Below are 13786 nucleotides of genomic sequence, written 5' to 3'. Positions count from 1 at the left end.
CGTGTGTGTGAGAGAGAGAGCGAGCGAGCGAGCGAGAGAGAGAGAGAGAGAGAGAGAGACAGGGTCACATCACAGTGGAGTCAGCTGTCTTAACCGTGGCTTGTGTACTGCAAACGCATACCAGCTTCATCACTGTTTCTGTCAAGCAACTCTGTTCCCCTTTCGGGCTGTCTTTACATTTACTTTGAAAGATGAAGCTCGCGATTATGGTGAGGGGTGTAACATTTCCGTCTCACGCTTGAGGTATTCGGCCAATCACAACGCACTGGATAGCTGGCCAATCACAGCACACCTCGCTTTTTCAGACCGATGAGCTTTGTAAAAATCTATGCGTTTCAGAAAGGCGGTCATAGAGGAGAAACAATAATGTACAGTATGTGGAAAATAATGTGTTTTTTTAACTTTAAACACATTTCATTACACCAAATAATGTTCTTTTTGCCAGCATCATATGACCCCTTTAATGTCCATTGGAACATAATTAAAGGCTGAAAGGGTTAATACCATAATAACTGTCTCTCTGTTACGGATGGAAGGATACGAGAAGGCAGGGTCGGATCCAAGTGCAGCTTTATTGTGACAGCGAAGTCGAACACAGGCAAAAGGTAAACACAGGAACAGACTAGACTTATACTAAGGCTCAGGAAACGCTCTGCACGGAGTAGTCGCAACCAGACAGACAATCATAAACTTCAATCAATACTTCGCAGTGAGTGTGTGTGTGTGAGCAACATTTATAGTGCTCCTGATGGACAACAAGTGTGTAATTAATTAGTTCCAGATGCGGGGCTTGTGGGAAATGTAGTCCATGGTGAGAACTGACTGACATCGTGACAATGCCCCCCGCCTAAGAGTGGCTTCCAGACTCTCAAACCAGACTTTCCAATTCATAGTCCACGGTGGAGTCGACGGCGGGAGGAACCATGATGGAGAGACTAGAGTTCCGACCGATGGAGAAAGGAAAGGGGAACCAAGGAAAGGGGAGCCCAAGGCAGAGGCGGAGCGCTGTAGAGCCGGGGTGACACTGAGTGTTCGGAGGGCTGTGATGGAGCCGACGGCTCTGGCGACCGAGGCGCAGGCGAGGATTCGGAAGGCCACGGTTGAGTCGGAGCGACCGAGAACCAAGGCGGAGCCGGAGGGAGAGAGGAGCCCAACGGAGCCGGAGAGACGAAGGGACGAGGCAGAGCCGGAGGAGTGTAGTCCTGAGGCGAGGGCAGGTCGACGAATGACCAAGGCAGAGCTGACGGGACGAGGAAGCTCGGTGGAGCTGGTGGACTGACGGACCACGGTGGAGACAAGGGAGCTTTGAGCCAAGGCAACAAAGGATCGGAGGACCGAAGTGGAGTCCAGGCCTTGAAGGCCGGAACCAGAGATCTGGGATCCTCCAACCCTGGTGCAGCTAGAGGCTGTATGTCCCGAAGCAAATCCTGACCGCTAGCCACCCCTGACGGATGACCTGAGGGACAGACAGAGAACAGCGGAGACAGGACGAAGAGCATGACAGGCAGAGGAGGAGGGAGAGGGAGGTTGAGTGGGACAAAAGGGAACACAGCTTCATAATTAGTCTTTTTATCCACAAATGAACAGGCAAAAAGTTCATACTCTGCCTCCTTAGCCATGACAGGACAGGTAAAGAGCTCATAAACTGCCTCCATAGCTGTGACAGGACGAGCAGTGAATTCACAGATGGCCTCCATAGCCGTGACAGGACAGGTAAAGAGCTCACAAACAGCCTCTGTAGCCGTGACAGGACAGGAAGTGAGTTCACAGATGGCCTCCATAGCCGTGACAGGACGGTCAGAGAGTTCGCAAATGGCCTCTATAGCCGTGACAGGACAGGAAGTGAGTTCACAGGCGGCCTCCATAGCCGTGACAGGACGGTCAGTGAGCTCACAAATGACCTCCGTAGTCATTACAGGACAGGCAGGTAGATCAAAATCTGAGTTATCAGTAGAATTCAGACAAGCAGACAGTTAAGAATCAGAGTTACCCCCAGAATTCAGACAAGCAGACAGTTCAGGAATTGGACTCACCACTGTGAGGGGAGCTGGAGCATATGCCGTTTCCCTGAGAGGTTCTGCAGCAATGGCCACCACCTCTGGAAGGTCCGTAGCGGGTGTCGCCTCCTCGGCTTCTCCTACAGCGGGCACCGCCGCCGAGCTTAGAGGGGTTACCAGCGCTGAGAACATGGACACACCAGCCGCTCGCACCGATCTCAATGGGGGATCCTCCACACTGGAGACCAACCTTGGGCCTTTTGTGGTCAATTCAAGGGGAACAGCCATGGACGGACACGGCTCCAGTTCCTCAGCTGCGACAGGATGAATCTCTGCAAGGGCCACGATTACAGGAACGGGATCGGCCTCACCCACAGTGAATGAAGATCCAGACACCAGAAGCGCATAATCCATAAATTGGGCCAGTGATCCACGAGGACCATCCCGGACAAGGTGAACTTTTAGTGACTCATTTAGTTCATGAGCAAAAAAGTCAATCAGCATAAAATCTGGCAGGTGTGCATAGTGTGCAATGTCTATAAAGGTCTGGATATGGTCCTCGAGGGTTTGTGCTCCCTGTCGTAGACGGACCAATTCTTTTGCCAACTCCATCCTCAATCGGAGCGGCCAGACACGGCTGCTGGAACCTCGGTGGCGAAGTATTCTGTTACGGATGGAAGGATACGAGAAGGCAGGGTCAGATCCAAGTGCAGCTTTATTGTGACAGCGAAGTCGAACACAGGCAAAAGGTAAACACAGGAACAGACTAGAATTAAACTAACGCTCTGCACGGCGCAGTCGCAACCAGACAATCTCAAACTTCAATCAATACTTCGCAGTGTGTGTGTGTGTGTGTGAGCAACATTTATAGTGCTCCTGATGGACAACAGATATGTGTGTAATTAATTAGTTCCAGGTGCGGGTCTTGTGGGAAATGTAGTCCATGGTGAGAACTGATTGACATCGTGACACTCTGTTGTGATTATTCACTCTAAATCTATGTTATGTTACATTTATATGTATTTTTTAGCCATTAAAAGTGAGGACCCTCTACACAAGCTGTAGACTCTCTTCTCATATCTTCTCATCTTCATTCCCACCAAGTCATTCAACTCTTCCTCTCTCCTTCCAGCTTCTTCCTCTATTCTTCTCTCTCTTCAAACCCTTTCTTTTCTCTGTTGTGTCTCTCTTTCCTCCAGCTCTCTCAAGTAGGCCAAATTCTCACTCTCTCCTGAGAAATTTCATTACAGGTTACAGGCAACATGATTACATTAAAGAGACATCTAGATGAGGAGTTTACACTGACCATGCTGGAAATGGTCAAAAAGTAGCAGCTGTTTCCTGTATTCTATCTCTCAGACAGATCATAAAAGAGCAGAAGGACTTATTTGGATCTCTTGAATCACTTTTTATACAATATAACAGAAAATATTAATATTCAGATAATAGTTAAACCTATTATTGTCACAGTTATGGACTGTTTGTTGTGTTTTCTCCTTCTGTGCCCATATTTGGTTATGTTCCTGTTCTCGTTTTGTCATTATTAGTTGATCCTCCTCACCTGTCTGTGCCTCGTTAGCACCCCTATATAAGTTGTATTCAGTTCAGTGTTTTTTTGTCCGGTCTCGTCGAAGTTACCCGTGCGTGCCTGCCTGAACCCTTATGTGGATTATGAAAGGTGGTTTACCTTTATATTCTGTGTGTTCATGCGTTTCTCCTACACCACACTGTGACAGAAGACCGGACCTACAAAAAGTATAGCAGGATGTTTCCCCTCATTTATTTTCTGTTTTGAAGGTTTTTTCTTTTAAGTTATGAATGATCTTGCTGTCGTCATCCTCCTGCTGGAGCAGGGGGATCGCGCTCTCGAAGACTTCTATCAAATTACATGCACTACCCAGACAACTGCCTCTGCTCGTTCTACCGAGCTGGACTGAACAACACCACACAAGAGCAGTTGTCCGGGGATGGTCCTTGGGAGAGCCTCGCTGCCTTCGTGGAGTGGGTGCTGGTGTCTTGTGGATCGCCGCTGACGGTGGACATCACAGACGAACACACCAGCCCCACTCTGGACCCAGAGTCCAGCCCACCATCACCCCGCTGTGTGGAGCCAAAGCCTGAGCCCACCGCTGACGGAGAGCCAGAGCCCGCCGCGACAGAGCCATTGCCAGAGAGAGCGACAGAACTGAGGATCACCCCGGAGCCCGAGCATATGACATCAGACCAGGTGCGAGAGCCGGCAACTGAGCACGCGACAGTGGATTATGCTAAAGAGTGCGAAAGCCCCGCCCATTGCACCACCGCTGAGCGTGAGCTGAGGCCAGACTTTTTTTCTGAGTTACCCAGTCTTCCGTCATCATCTTCCTGTCCTGATTCGGCCATAGAGGCAATGAATGAACTGTCTATCTGTCCTGAACTATCTGCCAGTGCGATAACGACCACGGAGGTCGTTCCACTGTTGCTAACGGTGCTGGTAGTAGCCTCATGGTGTGTGAGGGGCTCCGCCTCGGTCACCGTCTCGGGACTCCACTCCTCTGGCTACACCTTGTCCTTCCGGCTCTGTCAGGCTCCTCCTTCCCTCCGGCTCCACCTCGGTCCTCTGTCGCTTCAGCTCCACCACAGCCTTCCGGATCCCCACCTTCACCTCGGTCGCCTGAGCCATCTGCTTTGCCTTGGCCCTCCGGATGCTCCCCGTAGCCCTGGCTAGACGGCTCTCCGTCTCCGCCCGATTATATTAAATGGATTATTCTCTTCAGCCTTCATCGTCGTAAGCCTTTTTTGTGTGCACAGCACAGAAACCATGACAATTATACATACTTATTTTATATATATCTAAAATATATAAAAATATATATTTGATGGCAGGCAGGTCACTGTTATAAGTGTCTTTGGAAAAGAGCATCTGCTAAGTGTCTTAAATTTAAAACGTGAGCTGTTTCATAATCATATCATTTACATGTTATGATTTACTAGGATTTTGTACAGGTCAGCTGGAGATTCAGAAACCAGAATGTCCAGCACTGTCACACCCGTGAGCCCTTCAACGCTCGTCATCCAGTTTCAACCACCAACACAAACAACCCCTGTTACGACAAATGCTCCGGTGCCTGTTTATGTACAACAGGTGGCGGGAGTTTCACCTCTTCATGGACTTCAGGCATTTCTGAAAGGCCAGCCGAAAGCCCTTGGGGTGAGAAATGTCTCATAAACCCAAAGAATTGGTTTTCATTTGTGCATGTCAGTGCGAGGGAAGAAATGTCCATGCATAAATTCTAAACGAGGAATTAACGCAATTTTTATTGAAAAATGTGTCCAATATAAGATCAGGTTAATCATTTACAGAGTAAAACCGTAAGCTTTACAGTGTTTCAGTCGCAGAGAACAATGCTTTAGGAGTTGCAAACTATCAAAAAATGTGAAGTAATCCAATCTTACACATCCGCAAATACTTGCAGAATATTTTTCTAGTACAGTCATAAGTCCATAACTACAGCTGCCATAAATGTTTATTGTATATATTATAGTGTTTCCCTTCATGAAAGACTCTCTTGTCCTTCTCACACTTTCTGCATTCTTTTTGTCCCTCACAGACGGTCCAGATAATGATCGGTCTGCTGACTCTCCTGTTTGGCATTGTGTCTTCAGTTCATGCAAATCTTTTCTTTGTCTATAGTGGTCTTCCTTACTGGGGATCTGTCATCGTAAGAAACAATTATACAACTAAGTGTTCTGTCTTTTATAATACCAGCTACACATTAAAATGCATGCCTAATTTTTTGTCTTTCTCTCTCTTCTCAGTACATAACCGCAGGCTCACTCTGCATTGCTGCCGAAAATAAAATTAATTCACCCTTCAGTTTGTGTTTGGTAGGTACACAGCAGTTATTACTTTTAAGGGTCTAAGCACTGTGCTGGAAGTACCAAAATAGTCTTCTGTTGTGTTTGTACTGATTTCTTCTCTTATTTTTTTTTCTGCCCTAAAAGTATTTGGGCATCAGTGACCATAATTCATAGAGACCCCAAACTTATTAAGAAGGTCCCAAACGTGCACATCTATTCAGGCACACAGACACACAACACTAGGTGGCGCCATAATAATATGATTTGTATTTTTGAGTAACTTCTAGAAACAATAAATTTTTCCCCCGTGAATAAGTCTTATTCAAACGTACCATGAGACATCAGATCCGCAGCTCCGGTGGGAGACGCAGATGTGATATAAACGAATTCAAACAAAAATGAAACCATGTTTACCTCACGAACAATCAAAAATCCTGCGACTGGCTCTTCCTCAGATATGCGCGTTGTTCTCGGGTACTTCTAAACAAGACGCTGTTTTCCGGTGGACTCGAAAGCCAATGCACTCCAGAATGAAAGCTGGGTTGACACGAGAACTCTGTTAAGTAATAATAATATGTTTGAATTCCTGTATATGTTTATTCAGGAATATCTGCTGTATTTGATTTCCCATGATTGGCATAATATCATCTGTAGTATACCTTTTCATATGTTCTGGTCTTATTTAATGCTGCTTTATACTGATAACCAAACATGTAATTATACACCTTCAGGTCTTATTTTTTACAATGAAAGAGACAAGCAAAACGAAACAGTTCAGAGACATATATCTTTATTATTAACCAACTACCCCATACTATAATTAAAACAACCTGTTGCTTGGTAAACTATATATGTATTGTACATAAAATACATTACGAATATTAATTTGTTCATTCATTATGAATGTAAGAAAGTCTTCACTAAACCTTGTTCATTTTTAAGTGTTACCTCTGTTAAAATAAATATAACGCAATTATAAATATATATATTTGTAGTTTCAGCAAAAGAAAAGGCTGAATCTTTGTATGAATAATTAGCCATTTGTATTAGTTAAATAACAACAAAACTCAAGTGTATTTAATTGGCTTAAATCTAATTCTATGTAATGAAACACTTCAGAGTTATGTGCCTCTAGAAGCTTGCGTTCTGCAAGTGAACGGCGTATTATTGTTCATCTCAAAGAAGCACAAAATCACTTTCACGGACTTTTACATTAACTGTTCCCTCCTGGTGGAATGCCCTGCCCAACTCAATCCCAGCAGCTGAGTCCTTAACCATCTTCAAGAAACGACTAAAAACACATCTGTTCCCCCTTTATTTGACCCTTTAACTCTAGCACTCTCTATTCTAATTCTATTCTTTAAAAAAAAAAAACGTGCCCATTTTAGACTTGCACTCTATTCATTTACTAACTGCTTGTTTTCTTATAGCACTTGCATATCATTGCTCTTTTGTTGATTTTAATTGCTTCTATTGTCCTCGTTTGTAAGTCGCTTTGGATAAAAGCGTCAGCTGAATGACTAAATGTAAATGTAAAAACATGTGTAGTCTGCCAGTAAGTGACAGAACTCAGACTCATCTTTTGACCAAACTTCACTTAAACAAATGATGGATTTGCCCCGCAAAATTATATCACTTTATTATCCACATGAGCCATTGGTGCTTGGACCCTGATGTTTGCTGCTATATTTATTTATGTGAAGTAATGTAGTTTTATCACACTCCATATACTTTATACGTCTCCATTAATGTTTTACCACAATGTTTTAAATATCTTGCTAATTTATTAATCTTTTCTTTTCTTTTTTCCTCCCTATAGGTGAATGCTTCACTTGGAATGAACATTTTCAGTACTATAACCGCAGGCATTGCCATTATTTTAATTTCCCTGGATTTGGTTATAGGGCCATACTTTTACTGCAACGATTATGACTGTGATTATTTAGAAAGGAAGTATGAGGTATGTCATCAGCTTTTATATTTGTCACATTTATTGAGTAATTACAGTAATATCACTGTGTGCTCAGCAGTACACAAGCCTTAATCTGCACTCATCTGCATTTCACAAGTAGTTTATAGATCATTTACAACACAAGAAGGCATTGCAATTATATGTTAATTGTAAACTCAGCTCAGTTTGACCTATAAGAGCCAGATTTACCCCTCTTTTGCCATTTAAAACTACTGTCAGGATTTACTAAAGACACGCAGCGAAACATCAGCAATGAGTTATTTTTGGGGCTGACCTTGTTATATTTGCATTTGTAGGAGTTTCCCTTTTAGACACAAAATTTACAGGAGGAGAGTATTTAATTGAATCACACAGTATTTGTGCCATAATTTAATGCCCAAAAAAGCATTTCTTAAACTCTCTTTTTCGTTTGTCATTGCATCTGTGTTCTTTAATGAACTTTCCACTCTCGCCATTGCTTTTATGGGATTGTGCTCTCAAGCTAATTTGCCCCGTCCAGTAAATCTGGCCCTAGGTATGTTATATTAACATATGAACCTCAAAGATGGTCGATTCTGGACTGCTGAGCATTCAGTGTACCAGTGTGAGTAGTAATTATCATTGATTTTGGTATGATTATTTGTATTAGTGTTACATTTTCTCTCAGACTCTCTTCAGGGGAATCAGAGGTGTGTTGCTGTTATTCGCCTTGCTTGAGTTTATCATCTCCATCTGTCTGTCAGCATTTGCCTGTAAATCCAACACCTGCTGTGGTCCTCCTCGGGTGAGTAATGCACCAAATCAGGGGTTCCCAAACTGTTTAATTATATATATATATATATATATATATATAGCTCCATTTAAAAAGGTAAAATCTAAAGCTGTATCTCAGCCCTGGATTAACACAGAGAGTCGGTCAATCAGACGAAAATGGAGACAAGCGGAGAGGAAATGGAAAAAAGATAAGCTCCAAGTCTCGTTTGAGATTCTTAGAGATTGTATGGTAATTTTTCAACAGGTTATTAAATTGGCCAAGGCGCAGTATTTTTCTGATTTAATCTCAAAGAACCATAGCCTCCCTCCGCATTGTCATGGACTTCTTTTGTTGTATTTTCTTTTAGTTTCTGTCGTCCTTTGATTAGTTTCGATTCTGGACTGCTGAGCATTCAGTGTACCAGTGTGAGTAGTAATTATCATTGATTTTGGTATGATTATTTGTATTAGTGTTACATTTTCTCTCAGACTCTCTTCAGGGGAATCAGAGGTGTGTTGCTGTTATTCGCCTTGCTTGAGTTTATCATCTCCATCTGTCTGTCAGCATTTGCCTGTAAATCCAACACCTGCTGTGGTCCTCCTCGGGTGAGTAATGCACCAAATCAGGGGTTCCCAAACTGTTTAATTATATATATATATATATATATATATATAGCTCCATTTAAAAAGGTAAAATCTAAAGCTGTATCTCAGCCCTGGATTAACACAGAGAGTCGGTCAATCAGACGAAAATGGAGACAAGCGGAGAGGAAATGGAAAAAAGATAAGCTCCAAGTCTCGTTTGAGATTCTTAGAGATTGTATGGTAATTTTTCAACAGGTTATTAAATTGGCCAAGGCGCAGTATTTTTCTGATTTAATCTCAAAGAACCATAGCCTCCCTCCGCATTGTCATGGACTTCTTTTGTTGTATTTTCTTTTAGTTTCTGTCGTCCTTTGATTAGTTCATTCTGTTCACCTGTGTTTGATTAGTTATCATTCTCACCTGTTTCTGTTAGCTGCCGGTTAGTTGTGTATGCTGCTTGTGTTACCCTGTGTTTTGTATGAATCTTCATCATCTTGGATTACTATTAAATGTTATTTGGATTACCTTTGTCTTTGGAGTTGAGTTAACTCAAACAAGGAGTTAAGCAGCGTGTTTTCCCCCATTTGTTTTTCGTATTTGAAAATCTTTAATTTTTTGTTATGGATCACCCCCAACTTTCTCCTCCTCCTGCTGGAGCAGGAGGAACTTTCCCTTGAGGACCACATTGGATTATTCCTGGACATTTCCCACAGAACCAGCTAACGGGACGACGCGCTTTGCTCGTTCTACGTTGTGAGCCTCAACACCGCGTTCAGAGCACAGTTGTCCGGGGAAGGCCCTCGAGGGAGCTTCGCCGCATTGTGGAGGGGGTGCTGGTGAGCAACGGATCCCCGTTCACTGTTGGCCACGTTGGCCAAACATCATCCCGCCGCGACCGAACCATCGCCAGAGAGGGCGACAGAGCTGAGGATTGACTTGGAGCCTCATGGATCGTCTGACCAGGTGCGAGAGCCAGCAACAACGCACGCGACGGTGGATGTAACAGTGTGAGGGGACGGAGGAAAGCCCCGCCCACTGTACCACCGCAGAGGTCTGCCAGTCTCCATCGGCGTCATGGCTGGAGGATCCCTTATCTCCGCCTCCAGCCTCTGAGTCCTGGACTCTACCTCGGCCCGTCGACCCACAAGCTCCACCAGTCTTCCCCATCCATCCGGCTCCGTTTTGGTCAGTTGTTTACCCGCCATCGCCTCAGGACTCCACTCCTCCGGATCCGTCCCACTGGCTCCGTTGGGCTCATCTCTCCCTCCATCTCCACCTTGGTCCTCTGTCGCTTCGACTCCACCACGGCCTTCCGGATCCCGACCTACGCCTCGGTCGCCTGAGCCATCAAAAAAAAAAAGTTTTCTTTATGCTTTACTTTTTAAATTTTAGTCAGTGTGTATGTTTGGGCATAAAAAAAGATCTACAAAGATACAAATCTCAGGGTGCTTTCACACCTGCCCCGTTGTTTCGGAACCTGATGCGTTTCCCCCCTTAGCTCGGTTAGCTTTGCCATTCAAAAATCAAAGCACACTTTTTTTTTATTTTATAATGCCGTCTTATTGCTCTTCTCTGTTAGGTGCATTTTAAAAATATTTTCCCAATCAATCATGGACTCCTGCTCAAAATTATAAATTATTATAATGACAGCTACAAAAAAACCAACAACAATAAGCCCGCGAAGCTGTTATCGTTCCGTCCTGACGGATGACATGCGTGACAGCTCGGTGGAATCCCGGAAAATAAACCGTGGAACTTTGACCAATGAGACAACAGTTTACTCGCACGTGACTTGTATTAACAAATTTGGTCCGTTTAGAAACTTTGCCGTGTGAAAGCGAACCGCACCAAGAATAAAAAGCAACATTGTAATAATTTTAATCCCCGTTTCGGAACAAAGCAATCGATCTACAGGTGTGAAAGCACCCTCAAAGTTCACTCCAAAGGGAGATATTTTGTTTTAAAAAAATCTCTTTTCAAGAACTACAACATTAGTGCAGAGCTACAAAGTTAGTACATCAGAAAATACGAAGAAGAAGAGATGCAGTAGCATCATGTTTTCGCCATGTCTAAGAAAAGCTGGGGTTTTTTTCATAAATTGCTGACGGTAAAATTCTGGACAATTATGTAATTTGCAGAATTTACACTTCAATTATGAGACTATAACATGAATTGCAGTGAAACTCAAATCATAATGTTAGAATTAAAGAACAATAAACATAATACATATTACCGTTGCACTTATCTGTACATAATAAATGTACTTATTTTTAAGCGGTTGATGACATCGTATCTAAAACGTGATTTGTAACGAGAGGGGCGGGGCCGAGAGCCGTGGGAACAGAGCGAGGCCAGTGGAGTAAATGATAATGAGCGACACCTGCGCAGTTCACCGGTCTGGAGTCCCACGGAGGAGCTCCAGAAGGATAAAAGGAGGAGTGACGACAGTGAAGGACGAGGGAGGACCGGACCTGGATTTTATGTTGTTGTTTGTAACAAAGTTCGTAGGTCGGAAAGAAGGAGGCAAGAACTGGCAAACATTTAAACACAAAACTTTAGTAAGCAAATTAACAAACACAAAATTAAAGAAAAAGCGGCAGCCCCTCACAGACGACTGCTGCATAAAACAACAACATAAATAGTCCAGGCCTGGTCCTGTCTCGTCTTGCACTGTCGTCACTCCTCCTTTTATACAATAACGTTACCACTCTAATATGTCTTGCAATATCCATGCATGCAAAGGTTCTACTAATCGAGCTGTTTGTGCCAGGCTGGGGAGAAAGGTATTTTAATAATGTAAATTATGTTAAACATTATGCGTTTTTCGAAACACCAAGCATGAGGGCATGTTCTAGTACTCTTTTCAAAACAAAATCAAGACTTTGTAAAAGAGCATAATAGTAAATTTTATGCATGTTTGTAGTCCTAATCAAATCTTCATCAAACGTGCAGTGTTTTGTGGGTAATTTTAACCGTTAGTATATGCACAGATCTGCACCGGAAATAGTAAACCATTCGGGTACCTTTGGGATACTCATTTCAACACACTACGATTTGGGACGCACTAATTCTAATTTCTAATTCCTGTAACACTGAAACTGTCTGCCAGTGTTTTTGCATGTATGGCATCTCACAGCAAGAAGGCATAAAACATTACATATGTATTCCCCCCCCCCCCCCCCCCCAAAGGTGCAGTTTGCTCAAGTTTTACCACCACAGCCCAGTGATTTCCACGATTTCAACAGCTCAGAGGTAAGAAAAGCATGAACCCCAGTTTAATTTGACTGAGTAAAATGGCATAAAAAGCATTCTTTGAATTTAGGGTTGATTGTCCATGTGTAAAGCACTCAGTAATCGGTGCAATAATGGTTACATGATATTATCAATAAAAAAGCAATCAATATGCTGATCGTATAGCTGTTTGTTTTCTTGCAGATACCTGTGGCCAGCAGCGCTTCCATTCATCACCATCCTGCAGACGCTCCTCCACAATACAGCGAATTCAAATAAACATGAATAAGTGGACAGTGTTCCCTTATGAAACAAAATGATATGGGAATGTATTGGAAAATATAATGCAATATATGAAATAATACATTTCCATATATGGGGGAAACCATGTTTTATCACATGTATATCTATATGTTATGAAAAATATTATTGAACACATACATTACAATATATAAATAAATATACTGTTACATGTTTTCAATATATAAAAATCATAAGTTCCTTATGTATTATTCAATATATTGTAATATAATAACACAATATATTATTTAGTATTTTTTCAGTATGCACGAAACAATTTATTGATTGTTAGTATACCACATATTTCCTTTGTGCAAGGGTTGTGGTCCTGCAGTGGTGCGTGATGCTTTCGTGTAACACACTTGGGAAACTCTGTCCATTATCTCTAATGTTCGATATAAAAGAACATGATATAAACTGAGAGTATATGAAAATAAGAATACACAGACTACACGTGACACTTACAAAATATACAGTTCAGATGTTTTGAACTGACTTCACCTCAAGGAGAAACAACATCCAGAATTGTATTCACTTTATACTCAAATGCTTGTTTACACTTTTTAACACTACATACTAATAAAGCTTTACCAGTGTTATAACCACCTGCCTCACCATCTGTAATTAAATGTGTTTTCTTTAATTTGCTAATAAGTAGATTTATAATGGCTGCTACAGCACTTTTGGAAATTTGGAAAAATAGCATCTGTTAAATGCCGTAAATGTAAATGGATCCGTCAAACAATCTGTAATAACAGACAAAGCAATAGTGAGCGCATAATAAAAACACACAGCATCGTCTATTAGTTTCAATCTTTCTGAAAATCCCGCGTCGAATTGTGGCTTGTTTGTTAACAAATCCGCGGTAAAAAATGAAGTGGACAAAGGACCGAGTTCTTTCTGACATGGCCCGGAACTTCATTAAAAATAAACGTTTATCCATCAGTGCTGGGATCAGAAGGAAGGCGATGCAAATTTCCACAGTTTGGCACTGCAAAACGTCTTGTCGTCTTCTGAGCATCTTTATCGTTGGATTTCAGCGTAGACCTGCATTTGCCTCTCTCGTTATTTTCACTACATGCGTAAATCGGTGGGCGGGGCTAAACAGGCAGTGATGTAGAATCGGTGG

At 42.7% G+C, this 13786-nt stretch overlaps 1 protein-coding gene across 1 annotated transcript in view; it reads left to right on the top strand.

Annotated features, from left to right (window-relative positions):
• LOC107567824 (membrane-spanning 4-domains subfamily A member 4A-like) overlaps positions 1-12790 on the top strand; it is a 28073-nt gene extending 15283 nt beyond the window's left edge. The window contains exons 3-9 of the mRNA XM_016253602.1: positions 5122-5187; positions 5588-5698; positions 5796-5864; positions 7657-7797; positions 8456-8572; positions 12316-12378; positions 12562-12790. Of these exons, the coding sequence (XP_016109088.1) occupies positions 5122-5187; positions 5588-5698; positions 5796-5864; positions 7657-7797; positions 8456-8572; positions 12316-12378; positions 12562-12636 (642 nt within the window). The 3' untranslated portion in view covers positions 12637-12790. The remainder of the gene's footprint in view (positions 1-5121; positions 5188-5587; positions 5699-5795; positions 5865-7656; positions 7798-8455; positions 8573-12315; positions 12379-12561) is intronic.
• Positions 12791-13786: the final 996 nt, after the last annotated feature.

This window comes from Sinocyclocheilus grahami, unplaced genomic scaffold (genome assembly GCF_001515645.1).
Source record: "Sinocyclocheilus grahami isolate Dianchi unplaced genomic scaffold, SAMN03320097.WGS_v1.1 scaffold1191.1, whole genome shotgun sequence".
Taxonomy (NCBI): domain Eukaryota; kingdom Metazoa; phylum Chordata; class Actinopteri; order Cypriniformes; family Cyprinidae; genus Sinocyclocheilus; species Sinocyclocheilus grahami.
This window is presented reverse-complemented; position numbering and strand designations above follow the sequence as displayed.